This window comes from Ahaetulla prasina, chromosome 3 (assembly GCF_028640845.1).
Source record: "Ahaetulla prasina isolate Xishuangbanna chromosome 3, ASM2864084v1, whole genome shotgun sequence".
In the NCBI taxonomy this organism is placed as follows: Eukaryota; Metazoa; Chordata; class Lepidosauria; order Squamata; family Colubridae; genus Ahaetulla; species Ahaetulla prasina.
In genome coordinates, this window is record NC_080541.1 from 111,420,194 (window position 1) to 111,445,739 (window position 25,546).

At 37.6% G+C, this 25,546-nt stretch overlaps 1 protein-coding gene across 2 annotated transcripts in view; it reads right to left on the reverse strand.

Annotated features, from left to right (window-relative positions):
• DIAPH1 (diaphanous related formin 1) overlaps positions 1–25,546 on the reverse strand; it is a 281,001-nt gene that overhangs the window by 76,545 nt on the left and 178,910 nt on the right. The window contains exons 23-26 of one of the 2 annotated variants that reach the window (XM_058174593.1): positions 18,861–18,986; positions 15,535–15,698; positions 14,456–14,591; positions 6,944–7,030 (exon numbers count right to left, since the gene is read on the reverse strand). In XM_058174593.1, coding sequence (XP_058030576.1) covers positions 6,944–7,030; positions 14,456–14,591; positions 15,535–15,698; positions 18,861–18,986 — 513 coding nt within the window. Of the gene's footprint in view, positions 1–6,943; positions 7,031–14,455; positions 14,592–15,534; positions 15,699–18,860; positions 18,987–23,269; positions 25,401–25,546 lie in introns of those variants that run through there. The other variant, XM_058174595.1, reaches the window with a different exon arrangement.

Consider the following 25,546-nt stretch of genomic DNA (forward strand, 5'->3'; position numbering starts at 1 on the left):
TAACCCTTCCTGCTAATATTACTTTTTTTTTTTAAACGCACCTTGTTCTATTTCTTAAAGGGAGAGGAAGGTGTAGGGAACCTCACCACGGTCTGATTAATTAAGATGACGACATAATGAGTGCGAAACGTCGAGGCATTCTGATGATTTGCACGCCTTGGGTCTCCTCTCCTATTTAATCTTTAATCTTTCAGGGAAGGCAAAAGATTCGCCGCCGTTCGGCGAGGGATGCTGCTCTGCCTTTTTTTTTGGCTGTGAGTGTGGCCGGGGTGGAGGGGGTGCGGTGAAGTAAGATTCAACAGCGGCAGGGAGGAGCTGGCTCTGTGTTTGTGTGTGTGTAGTATGCGCGCGTTGGCCGCCCTGTTTCCTGGTGCTCTGCTCCCTGACCCCAGTGGCAGTCCTTACTCATTGCACTGTTCTCTTCCTTCTTCGCTTTTCTCTCTCCTCTCTCTCTCTCTCTCTCCTCTTTCTTTCCTTCTCGCTCCCCAGTTCAGAGCTCGGACTGCTCTTATTTTCACTCCCCTTTCTTTTCTTTTCTTTCCTTCCTTCCTCCTCCCTCCCTCCTTCTCTGCCTCTCTTCGTCCCCCTCCCGGGATCCTTGCGGGTCGAAGGTTCTGCCCTGCCTTACACCAGCCGCCCACCCATGCCAAGGTCTCCTGGCTTTTTCGCCTCTGTAAGCAGCGGCTTCTCGGCAGCGTCGCCCCGCCTCCAATTGGTTTGGAGAAGGAAAGCTAATTTGCTGATCTGCGCGAGGTCGGTTTCTTTTGCCTCCTTCTTCTTCCTCACTCGGGAGTGAAACGCAAAGTATAGTTAGCCTGAAAAAACTGAACCGTGTGACTGGCGGGAGAGAAGGACGGCGCCGAGGGGCGGGGAGAAATCGTTTGTTCTTGCCGTATTTCTCCGCTTTCCAAGAGGCTTTTTCTTTTTCACCTCTTTCTCCCCACCTCCCCAATTTCCATAGGGGAAAAAAAAAACCCTGGGGAAAACTTGGCAAAAAATAAAATAAAATAAAAAGTACTGAGTGCAAATGTTTTTTTTTTGTACTGTAGTTGGAGTTTTCCACGTTTCTTTCACATTCAAGGCAGCATTCTCCCCCCATCCCTCGCTGCTTTTCCAAAACATGCTTTGAAATCAGTGGTCCCCTGAGGCCTAAGCGCCCTTGGAAACCTTTGCATTTTATTGGGATGTATTCGTGACAAACGCCCCCTCCGCCCCCTCCGAGGGCGAGAGGAGGACGAGTAAGAGGAGGGCGAGAGTGACAAACGCCCCCTCCGCCCCCACCGCGAGAGGAGGGCGAGAGTGACAAACGCCCCCTCCGCCGGCAAGAGGAGGACGAGTGAGAGGGGGGCGAAAATGTCGAACGCCCCCTCCGCCCCCCGCCCCCTCCGCCGACCACCGCCGCCATCAAAAAGCGGCGGAAGAAAACGCCGGAGGCCAGCCGCCGCCCCAAAACGAGCCAGCCGAGCTGGCAAAGCATGCCGGCAGCATTTGGGCTCGTCCTGCCGGCCCAGCTGTTCCCGAGGGCAAAAAACCCTCTCCCTGGTTGGCAGGAGATCCGTTCAACCAGGAAGGGGGGGCATATTACTTAGGTAGTCAGTACTCTGCAAGGGTAGACTCGAGTATAAGCCGAGGGGGCCGCTTTTCAGCACAAAAAACGTGCTGAAAAACTCGGCTTATACTCGAGTATATACGGTACTTGAATATTACGAAGCCCACCCAGATAAGCAAGTAGCTCTGATATTCTTAGACGCGCAGAAAGCTTTCGACAACCTGAACTGGGACTTTATGATCAACCAACTAATAGAATGAATTGGGGGAAAAACTTCATAGAAATGATTACAGCAATTTATTCTATCCAGAAAGCAAAAATAATTATAAATGGTATACAGAAAGCTTTAATATAGAAAAAGGAATATGACAAGGATGCCCTCTGTCCCCCTTATTATTCATTCTATCCATAGAAATATTAATGTCTCAAATTAGAGAGAATTCAGAAATAAAAGGATTAAAAATTAAATCACAGGAATACAAAGTCCAAGCATTTGCCGAAGATCTGGTATTCATTATTGAAGAGCCCCTAGAATCCGGACAATTATTATTTGAAGATATAAATTAATTTGGCAAAGTGGCAGGACTCAAAATAAACAAGGATAAAACCAAAATGTTGACCAAAAACCTAACAAATAATCAAATTTAGAAATTAGAGGAGAAAGTGAGGATTTCGAGAGTAAAAAAAAAATTAAATATTTAGGAATACAGATATCGGCAAAATGCACCACAAAAAAAAAAGATAATTATGACACACTGCTACAAAAAATTCAAAAGGATTTAGAAACCTGGTCTAAATTGCAAATATCGATGATTGGTAGAATTTCAATGATAAAGATGCATACTATCCAGATTGTTATATCTGTTTCAAACTATACCGATTAAATTAGAGAAAAATTTCTTCGAACAATTAAAATCACATCAAAATTCGTTTGGTCAAAGAAGAAATCTTGTATTAAATTTAAAATATTGCAAGATAGCAGAAGTAGAGGCGGCTTTAGTCTCCCAAATTGGGAGCTCTATTAATAGCCGCAACACTAACATGGCTTAAAGAATGGATTCAGCTACAAAATAAACGAGTACTAATGATAGAAGGCCATGATCTCCCGATTGGTTGGCACAGTTTTCTCTGAGATGGGAAAAATAAATACCATACATATTTTCAAAGACATTTATTAAGAAAGGCCCTTTTACAAGTTTGGGAGAAAATTAAGAAGGATCATTATACAAAAGTCCCAGTTTCCTATCAACTATGGAAACAATATTACACCCAAATATCATGGATTTGAGCAAAATGATAAGATATGCAGAGCTACTCAATGAAAAAGGGGAATTAAAATCAATTCAAGACTTTAAACAACAAGGATTAAACATGGAATGGTGGCCATATCTACAAATAAAAACCAGATTCAAAAAAGATCAGGAGCAATATGGCATACATAGAGAACAATTGGATATAGACAAAATTCTATTAGGATTGGGGAAAAATGATCACAAAAATTTACAATTTCTTTTTAAAATACAAAATGGAAGATGAAACAGTAAAAGAAACAATGATCTGTTGGGCAAAAAATTTTGGGCACAATATAGAATTAGAAAAGTGGGACAAATTGTGGGATAGGCCATGTGTGGTGGATGTGCCCCAAGATAAAAAAAATTTGGCAAAAAATTAAAAATTGGTTAGAAGGAATTACCCAACTAAAACTGGAATTTAAACCGGAACTCTATTTACTAGGAATAATTAACCCAAAAATAGATAAATCTTTGCAATACCTAATACTTCATATATTAATGGCAGCAAGGATTGCTGTTGCATATGGTTGGAAACAAAACAATGTACCAGGAGAGGAAATAATAATCCAAAAAATCTTACAGTGCGCAGAAATGGACAAGATAACGCTGAAAAATAAGGAAAGGGAAGAGTCAGAATACTAAAAAGTGTGGAATAAATTATATGATTGGTTAGAAAAAAGAAATCAAAATAATAAATTGGAATGTTAACCTAATTAAGCTAAAACTAGGAAGTGTAAATTACGGAATTGTGTTAACCGGTAAAGGACGGTTTGGTAAATAGATACCAATGTAAATATAAGCACATAGAGGATTGATTGAATAAGAACAGAGAATATATATCTATATTGATACGGCAAGCTGTAAAATAATATATGATGTAATGTTATGTCTTTTATGTCTTTTTAATGTATTGTTATTTTTTGTTGTACTTCTTTGTTTTTAAAAGTTAAAAGTCTAATAATTTTTTTTAAAAAAAGAACTATAGACCAATCTCGCTACTTAATGTGGACTATAAAATATTGGTAACTATAATTGCTGAAAGAACAAAAAATATTAAATTAAATTATTGATTCGGATCAGAATGGATTTTTGCCAAACAGATATATAAGGAACAAAACAAGAATGATTATGAATTCATTCGAATACTATGAGGCTCACCTGGATAAGCAGCTGGCATTAATGTTTGTGGACGCTCAAAAGGCATTTGATAATCTAAACTGGAACTTTCTTATTAATCAATTGGAAATTATGAATTTTGGGGAGAAATTTACAAACATGATTAGAGCAATTTATTCGAAACAATCAGCTAAAATAATAATAAATGGGGAAACAACGGAGAGGATTATAATAAAATTCCCAATTTGGTAGTCCAAACCCTCCTCTGAGTCTTGCATCTTGTAGCATTTTTATATTAATTCTTCTCACTTTTTCCCCTTGCCATATAAATTTCATTATTATTTTATTAAGATTTTTCAAAAAAAATATTTTTATCAGTATTGTTTGAAATAAAAACAACAATCTTGGTAATATATTCATCTTAATTGTTGCTATTTTTCCCATTAATGATAATTGTAGATTCTTCCATCTCTCCAAATCTGTCTCAGTTTGGCTTTTCAATTTGTAGTAATTATCCTCCTTAATCGTAATACACCTTGATGTTAACCGAATTCCTAAGTATCTTACTTTTTTAGTAATCTGAATATCCAATTTCTCCATTAACTCCTTTTTCTGTTTCTCTGTGATATTTTTCACCAATATTTTTGTTTTTTCTTTATTGATTTTCAACCCTGCCATTTCTCCATATTCTTCTATTTGTTCTATTAATTTTGGCCCAATTGCTTGCGGCTCCTCTAAAATAAAGACTAAATCATCTGCAAATGCCTGTAGTTTATATTCTTCTTCTTTAATTCTAATACCTTTTATCTCTTCATTTTTTCTTATATTTCTATTTAATACCTCTAATGTCAACACAAATAATAATGGCAATAGAGGCCAACCCTGCCTTGTGCATTTCATTAATATTAACGTCTCTGTCATATCTCCATTTACCATCACTTTTGCTCATTACTTATAATAACTTGTTTTAATCATATTTATAAATCTCTCCCCCCCCCCCAAAATCTAGTCTGTAGTTGTTTTATCATAAATTGCCAATTCACATTGTCAAACGCCATCTGTGCATTAAGAAATATCAACACCATTTATTTTTCTGGATGTGCTTCATAATATTCCAAAGTATTTAGAATTATTCTCATATTGTCTCTAATCTGTCTCTTGGGTAGGAAACCATTTTGGTCCATGTGTATAAATTCATTTAACAATCTCTTTAATCTATCAGCCATTATTGATGCAAATATTTTATAATCTGCATTTAACAGGGAAATCGGTCTATAGTTCTTTATTTGTGGCAGGTCTGTACCTTCTTTTGATATAAGAGTAATATATGCCTCCGTTTGGTATCTTTGCTTCTATCAGGAGTTCATAAAATACTTCCAGCATTGTGTTGCTTATTACATCTTGTAATGTTTTAAATAGCTCTGCTGGCAATCAGTCTGGGCCTGGTGTTTTGTCATTCTTTTGTTTTTTAATCTCCTCTGTTAGTTCCATCATCGTTATTCTTTCCTCTAACGCCTTTTTATAATCTTCTGGTATTTTGGGTAATTCAGATTTTTCTAGATATTGTTTCATCCTTTCTTCTGATATTGTCTCTTGTTTATAGTTTCTCATAATAATTCTGTACTATTTTCTTCTTTTCTTCGTTTCAATAGCATATAGTTCCCTCCTCATCCATTAGTTGATTAATTAACTTTTTCTCTCTCTCCTTTTTCATTTTGTATGCCAACCATCTTCCTGGCTTGTTTGAATTTTCAAAAAAAATTTGCTTAGAAGTTTTTATTTTGAGCGCCAAATCCTCTATTTCAATTAGATTCAATTCATGTTTTTTAAGGTCCATTTGATTTTTATTTGTCTTATTTTGTGTATCTTTCTGTAGTTCCATTTCTAATTTCTTATACTCCTCTTCCAGTGGAGTATAAATTGCCTAAAATACTAGGGAAAGTCCACCCAGTGTTCCACTGCAGCTTGTTGAAGCCCATTAAAGAGTCTAACTTAAGACTGGTTGGAAGGGAACCACCACCATCTATTTTAGTGAGGGGGAGTAACACTATGAAATTAATAGAATTCTAGATTTGAGGTACTATAAAGGGAAATTGCAATACCTGGTACAATGAAAGTGTCAGGGTTCCAAGTAACACAGTCAGGTCAGCTTCAGGGTTGACAGAAAGAGTACCCGATGTCAGAAGCAGAATGGGTGAAAGAACTAGATGCGCTGATAGGTTAGTGAGAAGATTCCATGCTAAGCACTCACGAAAACCAGGGGACTGAAGGCTCAAGGAACATGAATAAGGATATTAATTTATATTTGATATTTTTTCAGGTCTCCTCTTTTTCCCAGGGGGTTGGCATGTCAAAGTTGAACTGCTTTTGAAATGTTTAGGTCTTATCACCTTCAACTTGCCAAAGAACTGGAGGGAGGGAAGGGTGAAAGAATGCAGACACTCCAGAGACAAACCATGAGCGCCAATATCCCACCAAGGACACTGATGCAGGTGTCAGACAGAGAAGTGAACTGTTGTCAAAACAAATTACAATTCATAATTGGACAATGTGATCAACCTGTGCATTGCACAGGAAAAAACAGAGTTGGTTTTGATTCTTCAGTGTCGAAATGGTGTTTTGCTTTTGGGATTTAAATGTTCCTGAATGTACTTTTCTTGGGTTCGCTAGTCGGACTGATGACACATGGGCTTTCTCTATTTTATCCCTAGTGCCGCTATTTTGAGCCAATGATTGATACCAAATTTTATGGATAAACAAGAGTTGACTAATTGATCCAATAACTATATTCTACATTATATTCTATAATATATGTATGAACTACATGGCAGAGACATCACAGCTTTGTTATCTTCAAAAGGCAAGTGTAATTTTTTTTCTATTCAATTCTGTCTTCCACACCCCAAAACCTAGAGTTGGTTCACAATGGTGCTAAGAAAAATGATTATTTCACACTTGCTTTGAAGACATTTAAGCAAAACCATACCTTGGCGTGGTCCTCTTTTTCTACGGAAGGCTGCACCTGACTGTAAGGCTTCTAGTAGACTGTCCATAACTCCTGTCTCATCTCCTTCTGCAAGAACACAAAATAGAGATTTGTTATTTTCATTGACACCTCTATCTAAGAAGTAGCATTATAGACTCAAGACTATGGGTGTTTTGGAATGTGTACTGTACAAAAGAGAATAACTTTCGTTAAAATATTTCTTGATAAAAACAAAGAGCTGGTCATGTGTGAAAATTTACTATGTGAAGACAACAATACACAAAAGTGCTTCTCAAGATATCTTCCTTTGTCTTAAATCGGGAGAAACCTTTAATGAAATGAGATTGTACAATGGAGGGCTTAAAGAAGATTTTTAAAAAAATTCTTCCTGGAAGTTTCTGAGGCATTTTTCTTTCTATCAACGTAGCTGTTTTATAAACACACAATTGCCAATTTGGATATAAAACAAAGAGGAATTCCTTATAACATTTCACTTCTTCCTTTATATTGCAGATTTCTGCTTTAATAGTACAGCTATGGTATTACTCTGATGCCGTGAAATCATTAGTATCCTGAGGGGTTTAGAGCTATGCATTTTCCACTGATCTACTTTTCACTCTATACAACAGTCAGAGTATTAAGAAGACTGGCTGAAACAGGCCAGTTAATGTTGTTTCCTTAGCAACAAGCATGTATCTCGTCTCAAAAACAGGAAGAGGAAGAGCACCTACATTGCTCCTGTGATGAAGACTATGTTTTGCCAATGCTGCCTTTTGCTAGACAAGAAATTGAGTCTCTTTGGAGACAACTATACCAAACAACCAAGTATTTACTTAAACGTAGGCATAAGAAAAAGAACAAATGGGTTTAAACCATAATTTGGCATCTCTTTCAACAGGAGCAAGAAAGTCAGCACCGTCTTAGACGGCAGAGAAGTATATGTGAGAAGAACTATTGGTGTGTGTGTGTGTTTGTGTGCAAAACATTTGAAAATAAAATTATACAAGCTCTTCAACACAGACTCTACAAGTATACATTTAAAAGAAAAGTTCCTGAAGACTACAATATTTTCTATTCCATTTGAATGTTTGCCTCCCCCAATTCCCCCAACAACCTGGCACTGAATGTGTTAACTGCAACTTCATGAGGAGCTTGCAAAATCTGGTTTCCATAGTAACAGCTCCTGACAAAACATAAACCTATAAAATCACATTAGAACATCTGCTCCGGTTTTAAGTAGACTGAATCCATTGTTTGTACTGCCACCTGCTGTCCAAAATAAATGGCTAAGTGTTACCAATACATTCCGGAAGCCTTCATTAATGCCTTCAAGAACAGAAAACAAAAATACAAAGAAATTGCCTTCATTTTCCCACTTCCATCAGAAAGTCTATGGCATGGTTAGTAAAAAAAGACAGGCCCCAATTACAGATGGTTCCAATATTGATTATGAAGTACAGTTTTACAGCACTGGAATTAAAAGGCATATACAATGCAGTTGCTCATTTCCCCTTATTTAAGCAAAGGAAGTAGTGTATGTAGGGTAGATATTTTGAAAGCTATGTTTAGCCTTACATTTACATGTGTAGTCACACTCAGTATTTTTGCTGATGCAACCTCATGTGGAACATCATATAAATGATGTAATTGTACAAGGAATGATGGATTAAGCTTCTGGTTTGTAATTTCAATTACAGTCTTTTAAATAAAAGTGACAAGTTGACATGTCAATGTATTTGTGTACATTCACATCCCCCAATCTTATCTCAAGTTGACACTGTCTTTAGAAATATATTGTTCAGGGAATACAGCTTAGGCATCGCCTGAAAGAAATGGATACAAAGGAGTTTTGAACCATCTGGCAATCAAAAAGGGCCACATGATGATGGAAAAAACATAAGTGATAGAGGCAGCTAAATAGGCATTCCATCTGCTTGCTGACACATTTGAGGAAAAGTCAGTCATCAAAGGCAAAATTTAAATATTCTTATATTTTTCACTCTTGCTCTTCCATCTTGATTATGTTTTGGTTTTGGGTATTGGATTATGTTTTGGGTTTCTCAAAAAATTACAAAAAGAAAAAAAATAGTAGTAGTGCTAAGAAATGTGCAGAATTTTAGACAGGAATGTTTTCTGATAAAAGACACAATAAAGACTGAATTTGGTCCTTATGTAAAAAAAAACAACAACAGAAATTATTATTACAACATAGGGCAAGGATTTTAAAGCTCTGTCCCTAAAGTTAAATGAAGGGAGAAGCAGAAGCAGAGGAAGAGCCCCTCCCAAGTGAAATAAAGATGTGTCACTACAAGCAGTGAAAAATAATTGTGCTGGAATGGGAATGGTTCCCTGAAACTTATGGAGTCTTTCCTTCACTCTGCCAAGTGCAGATACTTTGCAGAAATATTAAACATTGCAGTGTTTCACTACAGTAACTCAAGACAAGGTTGTGGGGGAAGGGGAAAAGAATGTGAAGAAAACCAAATGGCATGTCATTTAGCACAACTTCAAGCAACTCAAAAGAAGACAGAACTGGCAGGAAATTGTGGGAGTCAGGAAATAGAGAGGGATGGTAATTGAGTCAGTGTGTTCCAAGAAAGGGGTAGCCAGGTTTTTCATTGCAGTAAAAAAATAACAACCAAGACTCATATGGCATCTGTAACACTAATAAATGTATCATCACAAGCTTTTTGTGCTTCTAGGCCAATTCATCAGATGCATGAAGAAAGATCTTGAGAGAGGGATTGCCTATGTATGCAGAATTAATTATTAGGACAGAGGAAGGGATAAGTAGGGGGAAGGAGAGAAAAGGCAGTATTGTTTCAAAAGATGGGAGACAAGGAAAAAGGTGTTTTAGATGTTAATGAGTAACAGTAAAAATAGAACAGACTTTTCTTTCCACCTGTCAGATTTTTGCAGCAAAATTGGCAAATTTTTATCAACCCAAAGTCCATAAATCTAAGTAAAGGAATGTATTTGGCAGCAAAAAGATTATTATTTTGTACAAAAAATAGCATAAAATGGAATACAGGTAGGCCTTGAGTTACAAATGTAATGGAGCCTGCCCATTCCATTTGTAACCCGAGGACTAGTGGGAGTGAATCTTGTATCTTGAACGTGATCACTCCCTCCTTTCACCCACGCATTTGATAATCAAATGCACAGCTTGTTAAGTGCACATGAGGTATCTCGCAGGGGGGAAGGCTATGGAGGGGCCTAGTGATGTGGAACAGGCCACCTGCTTCAGACCACCCAAGGCCTCCCCAACCCACTGAAATACTTCAGGCTCCCCACAATTACTTCTCCCCACCTCAACCTGCTACGCCAGGTTACTTATTTTGTGAAGATCTATCTTCTTTCCAGCATCTCTGTTTCTTTGTCTACTCCCGTTGAGAGCAGAGGGAACAGGACGAGTGCGTCCTGCTCAGATTCTCTGACCACCAAGCCTGCCTGCTGCTTCTGGAGTGGCGGGCAGTCTCAGTGAGTCTCCTCCAAAGGCTTCCAGGCTCCGTTTGGAAAAGTGTTTGCACGAAGTGAGGCTTTGGGGCAGCAAACTGACATTGCTCCAAACCCCTCATTAGCATGCAACCACTTTTCCTGTGGAGACTGGAACCTTCTAGGTGCCCTGAGCCTGTGGGACATAAGGCACCCATTCACTGCAAAAGTGGATGGGTGCCTGAACTCACGCAAGACCATGTACCCCAGAAATTTTCAATGTTCGTCTGAGCGAAGTGTTTGAGCGACCCGGGGGGGGGATTTTGGAAATGGAGCAAAAAGCTCAGTTTCAAGCAATTTGCTCTGTTTCCAACACACATACCTCGGGGCTGCTCAAAAATATGTCGCCCTGACAGAGACTGGAAACTTCATCTGCATGGAAATGGGGTGTTTGAAAATGGAGCAAAAAGCACCCTTTCCATGCTGACTACGTTAGCAGTCTCCATCAGGGCAACAAGTGTTTAAGTGGCTCTGGGAGGGTTGGAAATGGAGTGTATAGTTCCATTTCCAACTGCCCTAGGATTGCTCAAACACTTGTCACCCTGATGGAGACTTCAAATGTAGTCTGCATGGAAATGGGGTGCTTGAAAATGGAGCTTCTCTTCAGCAGAGGCCTTGAGAAAAGGTCTTTTCTGGCACAAATGGAGCTCCGGAGTGACACGCGCTCCCTCCGAGGGCTCCGTTCTCGGCAGCAAAGGCTTTTTGCAAAGATGGCAAAAGGCTTTGCAAACGGAGGGAAAGCTTTGATGTTTCAGACCTTCCCACCATTTGCAAAGTCTTTTGCTGCAGTTCTCATTCAGGCCTCAGTTTGCAGAGAACAGAGACCTAAAGTACCGTGAGATCACGTGAGATCAATAGCGTGAGTTCTCACGCTACTGATCTAGTGTGATCTTGCAGTACTTGACGCCTCCATTCTCTGCATACTCACTGAAGGCCTGAAGCATCAAAACAGGCCAAGAAAGCAAAGGCCTTCTTTCCCAGAAATTGTGCTTCTGAAGCCTTTAGAAATTCCACAGAGTTTCATGCAGTCTCTAAAAACTTTAGAATCTCAGTGCAACTTCAACAGGCTTTGGAAGCCTCACATGATTTGGGAAGCCTTTGGTGGTTGCAAGCAAACTCTTGTAGAGCCTCTGAAGCCTTTCAAAGTCATGCCAGGGTTCCAGAGCCTCTGAAGTTCTACCAGGGTTTCAGAGCTTTCTGAACTTTCATACAACTTCAGAAGGTTTTGGAGTTTACACAGAGCTTTCAAAAGGCACAAGTTGAAGCCTTCCAAAGTTGTGCTGGGCTTCCAGAGCCTTAAGAAGCTTTCAGAGATTTTGTGTGAACTGTCATAGAGTCTCCAAAGCCTTCCAAAGTTGCGGTTTCCGGAGTTTTAGAAAGCCTTGTACAACTTAGGAAGCTGGAGCTTCCATAAAAAACTTCCAAAGAATTTGGAATCTCCACACAAACAGACTCTGGGAAACAAGGCCTGTGTGGAACCAGCAGCTGCCTCTTGTGGGCTGCAAGAACCCCTTGACAGCAGGAAAGAAATGCCTAAAGATAAGAAGTGTGCAGCAGATCCTCAAGAGTGCTGGGTGACTGGTGTGATGCAACATTTGTGAATGGCAGCAGTGGCACCAGGGCTGATGTGGCAACTGGTTGAGGTTGCTAATGGCCCTGGGCCTTTACCGCCCCACCCCGAGGCACCCAGTACTCCACTTAATGACCTGCACGATCACAACCTAGGAGTGCCAGAATTACAGTCATTGAGGGAAGCAGTCATGTCAACTTACAACTAAAATTTGGAGCTTGGTTGTGGTTTATAAAGTCAAGGATTGGTATGAAAAACATCAACTGGAAATGTTAATATAAACCAATGGATCCAAAGAACATAGCCTTCATTAATGACTTCCAATAAGAGCACGGGAATGTTCATTGCAATATGAAAATAAGATCCTGAGAAATCTTTCATCTGTTTTTTATCAATTAGGCAAACATTGTGCAATGCGCTTGCATTTATACTACACAATCTACTCATACAATGTACTAACAGTCATACTCTAAAAAATGAACAGGGGCAATTTCATGATAATTACGTTAAATACAAGAATTAACCATATTTCACAGATAAAAACTTTTGCTGCATATAAACATGGTAATCATGTACCAAAAAGCTTCATTCAAATAGCTTATTCCTATATGAATACTAATTTCTGCCTTAAATTTCTATTATATAGCATGCATAGAATTATATAGAAATAGAACAGTATAATATATAGCATATATTAAGGAGGAGGTTTTATAATGCATTTTCCAATTTTCCTTTTTTTGGATTTTCAAACATGAATTAGTGAATGTCTCCATATCCCAATATATTACAATTGTGTTGTAAATGTTGTACCTTGATGAACGTATCTTTTCTTTTATGTACACTGAGAGCATATGCACCAAGACAAATTCCTTGTGTGTCCAATCACACTTGGCCAATAAAAATTCTATTCTATTCTATTCTATTCTATTCTATTCTATTCTATTCTATTCTATTCTATAATTTTAATTAAAAATATTGGTCCATCTGGAAGCATTACATACCGTTGAGAGATTATGGAATTTGAAAGTGAGATAAAAATATACAGCTATCGGTCTGAGAGATGAATGTAAGTATTCATGTATATGTACAGAATTACTCCACCTCTGAATACCAACTGCTAGGTGACAAAGAATATAGAAACTGCTATGGTCTCTATATCTCCTTTGAGCACTTTCTGGAGCAGTCTGACTACAATTGTATAGGATTTATTCTGGGCTCTGAAGCCATATGGTTCACAATTTTGTCCACATTATATTTATATATGCCATTTTCATGCATCCTTTTTATTTAATTAATGTCTCGCATCAAAAGCAGACTTTAAAAATACCAGTAGTCCTCGACTTATGATGAGCTGTTTGAAATTTGAAATTTATCATTTGAAATTATGAGATTCCAAAAAAGGGACTTATAACCCAGATTCAATGTTCCGACATCCCTCCTTCCCCCAAGGTCATGTGACAGTATTTTGGGTGCTCAGCAACTAGTCCTTATTTATGGCTGTTTGCACTGTCCCAGTCATGTGATTTATGACATTTTTGACAGAAATCTTCTTTTATTTCCAATTTCTGGCAAAAAACACCCAATGACAAACAATGGGTTCATTTAGCAAATACAGCATTTGCTTAACAACCACCACAAAAAAGGTAATAAAATTGGGCATAGTCACATGGTGACCTATTTTACAACCTTTATAATGTACAACCAAATTGCAGGCTCAGTTATGGTTAATAATCAAGGAGAACCTTTAATAATAATGTATTAAACTTCAATACTGCCTGATTCCCAGCAACTTGGAGCAGCTCACAAGAATCAAGGAAATGGATTCAGACAAGATGGAAAAAAGCAAAGAGTCTCATTCTCTCTCACCAAAGACGTGGATGAAGACCCAGGTCTTCATGGCTGTTCTGAATAATAGCAGAATTTAGATATGGGAGTGGGGAACATCACTGAAGAGGGCAGGCATTAAATACAGAGAGAGCACACTTCCAGGGTCCTAATAGACAACATTCTTTAACTGAAGGAACCAAGAGCATGCCAACCTTGCAAGATCAAATTGGCCAGGCAAATATTACGTACACAGATGATCCCTAAAGTAAATGCCCTCTAATGAGGCAAATGCAGTCTATTTTAACTCTATTAAGCACAGTCAGTAGTTCTCACGGTCAAGTACTATAGTGCTGACCAGAAATTATCCTTTTTCTGCTGGGAAGAATTTGGACTGAGAGTAAAAGGCAAGTGGACAAGGACTGGGAGACCTTAAAAAGAACTTGTAGACCAGATGGGAAATCCCTATAGACTTTATTTGGCCCATAGTGAAGACTGGATGGACCCTGAGCACAATCAAGTAGTGTTCTTATATTACCAAGTAAGAGAAGTCTCTCCTTCCCATCTCAGTTTTCCATTGAGATAAGGAATTTACACAAACTGCAATATTCATGGTATAGTACCTGCATTCATATCAATCAGTTGTTCTCTCTTCTTCTGCTTTTCTTGACGTTCTTTCTCTGCTTTTTCTTTTGCTAGTTTAGCTCTGCGCATCTTTTCCTCCATCTCACGCCTTTTCTGATTCTCCTTCACAGCTTGCTAAAAATAAGACAAAGGTGATAAATACACAAATGGAGAATCATAACAACGAATTTGCTGTGTTGTTATGATATGCAGATCATATTTTACATTTAGCAGAATAAAAGATTGCAGTGCTGGCTACCATGCAAAACAAAGTAAACAGTGATGGGTTTATGAATGATAGATTTATTTACTACTTTTATCCATAAAAATTAATGGAATCACAAAATATATAGGTAATGTATCCCTGAGAACCAAATGCTGGAGGATATACCTCCGCATATTTACCTAAATTTATTTTTATTTTACTCAAATAAAAATAGGAAGATTAATTTAACTACAAATATCACTGTTTAAATACAGCCTTACCCCAATAAGCTCTCGTCTCTGTATTATACTTCTCTATACTATACTTCTCATCTGGCTAACATTCTTTTGCAACACAGCTTTTAAAGAAATTTGAGCATTTGGACTTATAACAGATATTGACATACTTTTATGGAACTTAAACACCTTTAGCAATATTTGTTGTCTGCAGAAATACTGACGTGTTTTTCAAAATTTTGTCTCTAGCAGTCCAGCAAACACACTATACTTATCAATATCAACCAGCTTATGAATTATAGGTAATGTTGACAATTATAATCCTATGAATCCTTGGGAAATATGATGGTATAAAAATATAATAATTAAACAAGCAAGCAAGCAAGCAAATAGATAATTCAAGTGTAAAAGACCAAAAATCCAAGAACATATAAAAACACAATAGGAGCAAAATATGCAGCATATGCAAGAGAAAATAGCCACCTTCTTATGTCGTACAATTTGAGTTTGTTTTAAAGTATTTTACCTGTTGCTTTGTTTGTTGTAAAAAGCACAGTTCAAATAAATAGTGGCTGATATTGTAATTAAATATGTAATATGAAATTACATATTGTAATTAAAACAGATGGATGCTCACCACAAACATATTTTTGAAATTGTGCAGATTTGTGAAGAATTCCTCAATAGATATCTTATTGGTGTCAAAGAGGAAATATTGTCCTAATTCCCTATAAAGGTTTTCCATATTTGCATGCATCATTCGTAGCTTCTCATACTGTTCTTGGGCTTCCTTAACGAAGCTGTAAGACTAGAGTTAAAGACTTCTAACAAATTGTAAACATGCTTTCTAAGAATAAGACAATTGCTTTGAAGTTGCTAAGAGTTTGGCTTTTTGTATTTTTAGTTTCAGATTCATATCCCATCCTTTTATGCAAAAAGCAGTTTGACAAAATAACTATATAAATAACATATAATTAACTATGAGGAATTAAACATTGTACTAATGTAACAAAGCTCTTTTTTGCAAAATAAATTCTGATTAGGTCATTGTGATTCACCTCATTTTTATATTCCATTGACTTTTAGCCATTGGAAATATCATCGCTGACTGCAAATAATTTACTTCCCTGACTGCAACTCTTCATAGGGCACAAAGGGAGGACTCAGCTACCTTGGGGGTCTTTAAGCAATCATAGCTATTTTAAAATTTAATTTTATTGAAATGATTGTATCAATAAAATGTTAAATTATTATTAAATCTATTTTAAATATACTGCAGGTTTATTAATACATAATTTATATGAATTAATTCATAATTTTAAATAGCAAAGTAAAATTATTCAATACATGAATAAGCAGCCTTTCATTACACAAGATCATCTGGGTACTTGCTGCCTTATCTTATCAATAATCATTTGTTGGAATAGCATCAAATGTGAGGGATACCTGCACACTCTCCAGCTCACTGGGTTCTCTTGAACACCAAAAGAAGTTCATTTCTAGAGGCATGATCCCCTACACTTCTGGTGAAATAACACCCTTAATTCATATGTTCAAGATTACAATAAAGAGAATCCTCTCTATTGGTTTTAGTGGCTACTTTTTTTTCAGAATCCTTTTTGAATCTCCCTTACAAAGGCTGTTATATATAAATGAAGATGGTGTGCTCCTGTGATGTCCAAAGCATTTTCTAAAACCATTTTCAAGAGGTCTACCACCTTAATTGCTACTTGCATCAGGAAGAAATGGCATTCCAAAGTGAAAAATGCTTGGAGGGGGGAGGGGAAAACAGGACTTAAAATTCTCTATTACAAGTGAATGTTTCTAGTTATCCTCCTCTCAGCATTTATTCATTCAGAAAATAATTATCTATGTATTAATGTGTAAGGCCTCTGCAAACCATTATACTACAACATTCAGTAATTGAATTTTTGGTAGGAACAGCATCCCCCTCCAGCCTGCAGCACTTGCAGCAAATAAAGATGGGCACATTATGTAAAATGCAATAACCACTCAAAATAAACAAGTAAGCCAGTTACAGGTAAGCAATCTATTGTTATTCATCAACTTCATTCATCTCTATGTATCACTCACATTGGAGTATAGTAAAATTACCTAGGAGGTGGGCCAAGAAATCCTCAACAAAAGATGTTCCAACCCTTTCTAGGACTGTCTAAAGATACATCTTAGAAATGTAATAAGCATCTTTCAGCAAATTTTGTAGAAGAAAATGACTTAGATGGCAGGCACATATGAGAGGCAAGACAATACTAGTTTACTAAAAAAATGTTGCCATGCCAGTTTTGTTCCTTTATAAGAAGTTACCTCTAAATTTATTAAGCAAGATTAAAAAGTGAACAAATTCTCTTTCACTACTGGGAGAATGGTAGAAAACAATGCCCTGCTGAAATGAGAAACAGTTATTAACTTTCTATACAAGAGTAATTTCTAATCACAATATCATTTTGTTCCATGATTACCAAGATACCTAAATCTAGGGGGAAAGATGTTTGCTACTCCAAGACCACTACCAAAAACAAATTTTTGTAAACAATCAAAGAGAAATGGTAGCCAGAGATCAAGTGATTTATATATTATGTTAAAATTACTCAAAATCTCAAGTGAGGATTTAATTATGATATTTCAGGATATAATTTGTGCCATTTTGCCTAGTATCAATTAACCACAGGATGATAAACTAAATGTCCATGCTACATTGATGTATCTAGGAGACAGGATTTTTGTGAGTTCAGCTATGGAATATTTTGGAAGAATAGGTTACACAGGTGCAACCCCAGATGTATAGACATAAATATAGCAAATAAGCTTTATTTATTCATACCTGGCTCTACTGCCTGCAAATCACCCAAAGAGACACCAGGAAGGAGTTTACACTTTGTGCTTTCAACTGTTTGAATAGGAGTCTACTCAAAGCAAAACTCAGTATCAATAACTACCCATGTTCCTCCGAAAATAAGACTGGGTCTTATTTTCTTTTGTGCCCCAAATAAGCACTACAGCTTATTTTGAGGGGGATGTCTTATTTTTTTCAACATACGGGAAAGCCCACTTCTGCTTGCTTGTGACACGGCAGGAGGTCACATGGTGCGCCAGTGCCACTGCTGCAAGGCAGGGGGGACCTGCCCCACGTGCCCTGCATCAGCTTACCTCAAGGCCCCCGCAGCCAGACCATCCACGCCTGATACATGCCTCGCCTCGGGCACACCACTCAACCTCCTCCACAAGCAACTGGAAGTGGGTCGGTGGCCACATGGGCTTCTGCTGCACATGGTTGCCAGTGCTGTGCATGTGAGGCAGGTGTTGGGACATGGATAGCCTGGCTGCAGGTGCCCTGAGGCTCATCTTGTGAACACCACACCGCAAGCAACCAGACAGAATGGGCAGGTGATCAGCTGCGCAGGCTCTTAAGTAGGCCTTATTTTGTGGGTAGGGCTTATATTAGATGCATGCAGAAAAACATGCTAGGGCTTATTTTCAGGATATGTCTTATTTTCTGAGAAACAGGGTATATGTCACTTGCTAAAGGTTCATATTACTGTTATTACCTTGTGAAAAATGAGACAACTCCTCTTTTAATACAGTGTATTTTTCTAATACTACTAAAGTATGTCAATAAACAGTGATATATAAATGCCACTTTAAGAACCTTAAAATATAAAATTTGCTTTATAATGAAAACAAGGATTCTCAGAAAAAATAATACAAGAATGGGAATTCATTATTCAAAGTCTGGTAATACTTGCATCATTAAGTCCCTATACTGATAGCTTTAGAGAACTTAGTCTTTCTAACAGCTGATCTTTGTAACCATCCCACTGCTGAGCATTCTGCTCAGAGTTTTCCTCATTCTGAAACCAGTGATTTTATCCCTCAGTTCATAAATAAGATTCTTTCTTTCATAGGTTATTTTCAACATTTCTCAGTGCATATTTTTGAAGGATATGGTCATTTTCTCCACAAATTTGTCCTTCTCTTCTGTTCTACTGGGAAAACTGTTAACATCATGCTGTAGATCTGTAATCTGTTTGTTCATCTGGTCCAGATTTTTCCGCAAAATTTCAGCAGAAACTTGGGGAAGAAAAAGAGACAATATAGCAGAATTGCAGAAACAATTAACATCAATTAAAAGAATAGTTTTTATTTATTGTAGTCACATTCTCTAGGAAGCCATGCAAGTATATTCTTTGGACTATCCGCTTCCTTTAAATGAGAAGGGTTAGTCTGATTAATATTACTTCATGGGACAGAGTCTATTTGTGTTCAAGTTGAACAGGAAAGAAAACTTAGGAAAGCTTAAAAAAACTTACAATAGTAAGAAAAAAGTAGGGTTATGCACCAATTTGGTATAAAACTCAAATCTGATGTAAAATGGGGTAATAGAAAGTATGTAGTTCCTGTCCTATTGTTTTCTTTCATTATAGCCAATTAATATAGTTATTGCATGCTTATGCTTATATATATGGCTTAGGGCCTGGGTACTTACGGGACCGCCTGCTGTTACTACATGCCTCCCACCGACCCGTACGCTCTCACAGAGAGGGACTTCTCAGGGTGCCGTCTGCCAAGCAATGTCGGCTGGCGGCCCCCAGGGGAAGGTCCTTCTCTGTGGGGGCTCCCACACTCTGGAACGAGCTTCCCCCGGGCTTACGCCAAATACCTGACCTTCGGACCTTTCGCCGCGAACTGAAGACATATCTTTTCATTCGCGCGGGGCTGGCTTAAATTTTATTGATTTTAAATTTTCTATCACTAATTTTTAAATGGGGTTTTAGTTTTTATATATTTTTAAAGTTTCAGGCCAATTATAATAAGTTTTTTAAATTTGCATTTTAAACTGTATATTGTATTGTTTGTTTTTACTTTGCCTGTACACCGCCCTGAGTCCTTCGGGAGAAGGGCGGTATAAAAATCAAATAAATAAATAAAAATAAAAATAAATAAATAAAATAAATATATGCTTATATATTATATAGTTACTTTCATGCTTATGCTTATATATACTGTTGTGACAAAATAAATAAATAAAAAATAAATAAAAATAAATAAATAAAATAAATGTATTTCTAACTTGTCTTATTTCCAATTCAAAAATTATTTTAGAACTCTGCCTATAATATATAGACTGCAACTCCAGCATACAATGGAATGGGCAGGATATTGTGCTGCAGTCAAAATTTAAGATTTTTAAAAGTGTTTTTTGGCTCAAAACTGCTCCTCAACTACTTGGTTAGAAAGTAGTAGTATTGAATTCATGGATTTCCAAGGGCCAACTTTAAAGTCATTGGAAGTTAAGCAACATACAAATTTAATAATAAAGAAAAATAAATGATGGGGTGATAAGTATAGGAAGTGAAAAGTTCTTTTTTGAAATGACAAGAGATTTTTAAATGAGTCACTTTGAATAGTGAGATACGCAGCATATATATTAATTAAATAAATAAATCCCAGCTACACTATTTGTATGCATTATAAAAATCACAAGCCGAGGCAGTAGGCAATACATAGTATCAGCAATCTGCTGATTTACTGAAGAGGCCTAATCAGTCTGTTGTTGTGGCAGCAAAGATGAGAAAATCTTACAGCAAAGGCAAGAGTCAGGTAGTCCTTTCTTTTCAAACTACTCTATAGCAAACCATGCAGACTCCTTTGTGTAACTGGAGGGACAAATATGAATTCACAGAATTGAGATTTCAGAACCAGCATGCATCATCCACATTGATTAGCTAGGATATTTGAAGAGCTGCATATTCAAAAGTACTGACCCATTAATATAGAATAGAATAGAATAGAATAGAATAGAATAGAATAGAATAGAATAGAATAGAATAGAATAGAATAGAATTTTATTGGCCAAGTGTGATTGGACACACAAGGAATTTGTCTTGGTGCATATGCTCTCATTAATATATATGTTCAGGAATGCCAAAAAAGTAGGCTTTATGAGACTCTTGGCTTAAGAGCAGTGTTTGTACAGACCTCTCACATCCTGAACATAAACTGTTTCAATTCCTACCCTCAAAACGACGCTATAGAGCACTGTACACCAGAACAACTAGATACAAGAACAGGTTTTTCCCAAACGCCATCACTCTGCTAAACAAATAATTCTCTCAACACTGTCAAACTATTTACTAAATCTGCACTACTATTAATCTTCTCATCGTTCCCATCACCCATCTCCTTCCAGTTATGACTGTAACTTTGTTGCTTGTATCCTTACGATTTATATTGATATTGTTTCCTGATTGCTTATTTGTACCCTATGACTATCATTAAGTGTTGTATCTTATGATTCTTGATGAACATATCTTTTCTTTTATGTACACTGTGAGCATATGCACCAAGACGAATTCCTTGTGTGTCCAATCACTCTTGGCCAATAAAAAAATCTAATCTAATCTAATCTAATTCTAATTCTATTCTATGTGTTTGTAGGTGACAAATTACAATAAAGTGATGGATTTTATCAGCAAAGGAAAAGGCCTGAAATTAAAGGCAAGAGCATATATGACAGGAAGTTATATAATTCTACATAAACTGCATTTTTGCAGTTTATAATAATTTTATTTAACATTTGAATATTTTCAGACACTAAAAAACATACCTATAATCCTAGTTACAAGCCTGTATATATTGTAAGCAGGTAAAAAAATGAAAACAAAAGATAAAAACTCACTTGGCCAAGAATATCTAAGTTTGTGAGAAATAAGACAAGCATTGTTATCTGACCAATACAACATGACTGAAATTTAGGAATAAGCTTATTTCATTGGGCTGGTCACTAGGTGGTCAGACAACATCTGGACCAGGTGGGATACTTGCAGGAAAACTAGATTATAAGTAAACAGACCAAACATAAATTCTCTTCCTCATAGTCCAATTATAAATTACTGACCATAATAAACAATTGCAGCCATCATTTTTATATTTTCCTCTCCACACTTCCTGCTATGACAGACACTATCCAAACATAGATCTAACATTTCTCTCAGGAAAGACAACAAAAATGGAAACAGGAAGGATAACAAAATAGAATAATGCAATATCCTGCAAGCCCACAAGATGATTTTACTCCTGCTCATTCTATATTAGTGTATGAAGAAAGCAGAAGCTGGGATTCTCTCTTTTCACTGATAACGAAATATATGATTCTGACCCAAGCTGATACTACAAGTATCATCTAAAAATAATGCACACCTGTACTCCCCAAATCTATTTAATGAATATCATTTGCTTTCCCCACACCTCAAAAAGGAAAGAGGTTGAAACTGATCTGGGTTATATTTGCCCAGTTGAAGAAGTGAAGGAGTTGTGACTAAGGGTCCTCATAGTATTATGGCACACATTTGTCTTTGCCTTTAGGAATTTATTAACTTGTACAGCTGCAATTATTTGAACATATTATTACATTTATGTCATGAACACCTACCAAGGCACTTCCAGATTGAAAGGATTAGCCAGTGACATTACCATTGCCCAGAGGATGCCCGAGAGGGCTCCTTTATGTTCCTATTATTTTCCCATTGAAGTGGTATCTATTTATCTATTTGAATTTGTATGCCTTCAAACCTTTAGGAGAGCAGGAGCTGGGAGGATTGGCTGCAGACAGGCGATGACGAACAGCTACCTCCCCAACTTGATCTGAGGGCATGGAGGGAAGCTCAAAGAAGGTCTGCAAGGCTGCTGGGAACTCTACCCCTCCTCACAAAGAGCACCTGGCTGGAGATGATTTAATCAGAGGCCAGGGGGAGGGTGTCTTCATCGGGAACAGTTTTCCTTCAACGCACACTTCCCCACCTTTGCAAACTCTGCTTTAGTTCATGTTTCTGCCATATGGACTCTGACCTTCCTTATGGATTCTGGACCTTGCCTTTTGGACCCTGAATCTTGTTTATGACTAATGGACCTTGCCTTGTGGACTTTTCACCTTATTTTTGGATTACAGACTTCCTCCTTGCTTTGTGAATCAGCTCCGGTGACTTTTGGCTTTAGTTTATGGGACTGTGTTGCACTGACTATGGGTGGCTGTCTTCTGGAAAGTTTGGAGTATAGCTTTACTGTTGTAGGGCCATTTGTTGTGAGATAGCAAAGCAATAAAGGACTTCATTGAAGTCTGCATCTGCCTAGACGACCTGGGTCATAGCAGGCTGAGACAATCAGCAATATTATTTTAAAAGAGAGAAAATAGAACAGAAGAGAACAGAACAGAATTCTTTATTGGCCAAGTGTGATTAGACACACAAGGAATTTGTCTGTTGCATAAGCTCACATAAAAACAAGTAGTACATTATAATAGATAATAAATCATAGTTACAATCATTATGATTCTACAATGTGTAGTAGAATCATAGGGCTGGAAAGGATCTTGGAGGACTTCTAGTTCAAACCCCCAACCCAAGGCAGGAAACCTTATACCATTTCAGACAAATGGTTGTCCAACTTATTCTTGAAAACCTCCAGAGATGGAGCATCAGAAAAATCAGGAGGCATTGATTAATTGTTTTCAATGTCAGGAAATTTCTCCTTGGTTCCAGGTTGAATCTTTCTTTAATGAGCTTCCACTCATTACTTCTTGTCCCGCCCTGTGGCGCTTTGGAGAATAAGTCAACTCCCTCTTCTCTGTGACAGCCCTTCAAGTACTGGAAGACAACTATCATGTCACCCCTAATCCTTCTCTTCATTAGGTTATGCATACCTAGTTCTCTTAATTGTTCATTGTATGGCTTAGCCTCCAGAACCCTTATCATTTGTTGCTCTTTTCTGCACTCCTTCTAGGATACCAGCATCTTTTTTGTATTATGCTGACCAGACCTGGATGCACTATTCCAAGTGCGGCCTCATTAATGCAGTATAAAGCAGTACTATCACTTCTTGTGATCTTGATGCTATCTCTCTTTTGATGCAGCCTGGAACTGCATTAGCAGTTGTAGAACTATGCTAACTGGTTCACTAGATCTACTAGGACAGCTAGATCCCTCTCACAATTGCTATGAACCAGGTACCATCTATTCTATACAATTTGATTTTTCCTGCCTAAGTGCAGGTGCTTAATTTTCTCACCAATGGATTACATCTTGTTGGATAAGGCCCAATGCTGAAATCTGTCAAGAACCTTCTGAAGAGTCTATCTTCGTGAAGTGTTAGTAAAGTCTATCAATATATCAGTCTCAGAAATCTTGGATTCTTAGATACGAGATACTTGTTTATTGATCTAACAGGGGACCCATTATATTGCATTGACATACTAACTTCATTATTCATAACTTTCAAAGATTTCAAAATTTGGGGAAGTGTGACCATATCAGATTAGAATTCAATATAATGCAGATACAAGTAATACAACAAAATCAAACTATTGTCTTAGATTTTAAAATAACTGATTTTAGTAAACTTAGAGAGAGATTGGGAAAGATTCCTTAAAGAGGAAAACAACTCAAGAAGCTTAGGAAACTCTGAAAAATGTGATTATAAATTCCAGTGCAGCACAATATCATTGAAAAAGAAAAATAAGAAGATCCAAGAAGAAACCAGAATGGGTGCATAAAGAATTCTCTGATAAACTGAAAGACAAAAAGGATCCTGGAGCACCAGGGAACTACCAGAGGACTGGAAAAAGTTCACATCGTTCCCATCTTCAAAAAAGTGAAAAAAATGGATCCAGGAAACTACAAACCAGTCAGTCACTAAATTAGTGGACCATCAAAATGCTGTGGACATAGTATACTTGGACTTCAGTAAGGCACTTGACAAAATATACTACAACCTAATTCTTGGTAAGATAGAAATATGTGAAATAGACAGCATCATTACCAGATGGATTTATAAGTGGCTGATAAATCTCACTCAACATGTAGTCCACAATGGAACTACATCTACATGTATGGAAATATGCAGTGTGGTACCCCAGATTCAATCTTAGGCCCAGTACTCTTCAACATCTTCATAAACTATTTAGATGAGGGGATAAAACAGGAACTCATCAAATTTGCAGACAACACCAAGAATAATAATAGAATGGGAAGAATAGAAAACACTTTAGAAAACAGATTCAAGATCCAGAAGGATCTTGACAGACTTGAACACTGGGCCCTATCTACCCTGTTTCCCCGAAAATATGAAATGTCCTGAAAATAAGGCCAAGCCTGATTTTTGGGGTGGGCATAAATATGCGCCCTCCCGCAAAAATAAGCCCTAGTGAAGGGGTGGACATGGCTAGCACAGGAGGCAGCCCTTCCCTTCCTGGTCACCTCATCAAGGTTCAGCCTCTTAATTGCTGCCCGCTGATCAACTGAGCTAGCGAGGGGTGGGCAACTCAGCCCAGATTTCCAGCTGCCAGTCTCCTCCCCCTTTTCCTGCCGATCATTCTTTACTTGGGATCGCAGCACAGACACACATCTCCAAAATGCTCCATCTGAAGTCTTCAGCCTTGCAATCCTGGAAGGGCCGTCTCTGCTGGATACCCAAAGAAAGATCAGTGTGTGTCTGAGAGAGAGAGAGAAAAAGAGAAAGAGATCTGATCCAACCTTGGAGAGTTATCCAGGGCTGGTAGCAATGTTCTCTCTCCCCCACACACATGCACGCACAGGTCCCTCACCCCCCAACCCTCCCAAGGCAGCCACATCCCTGCG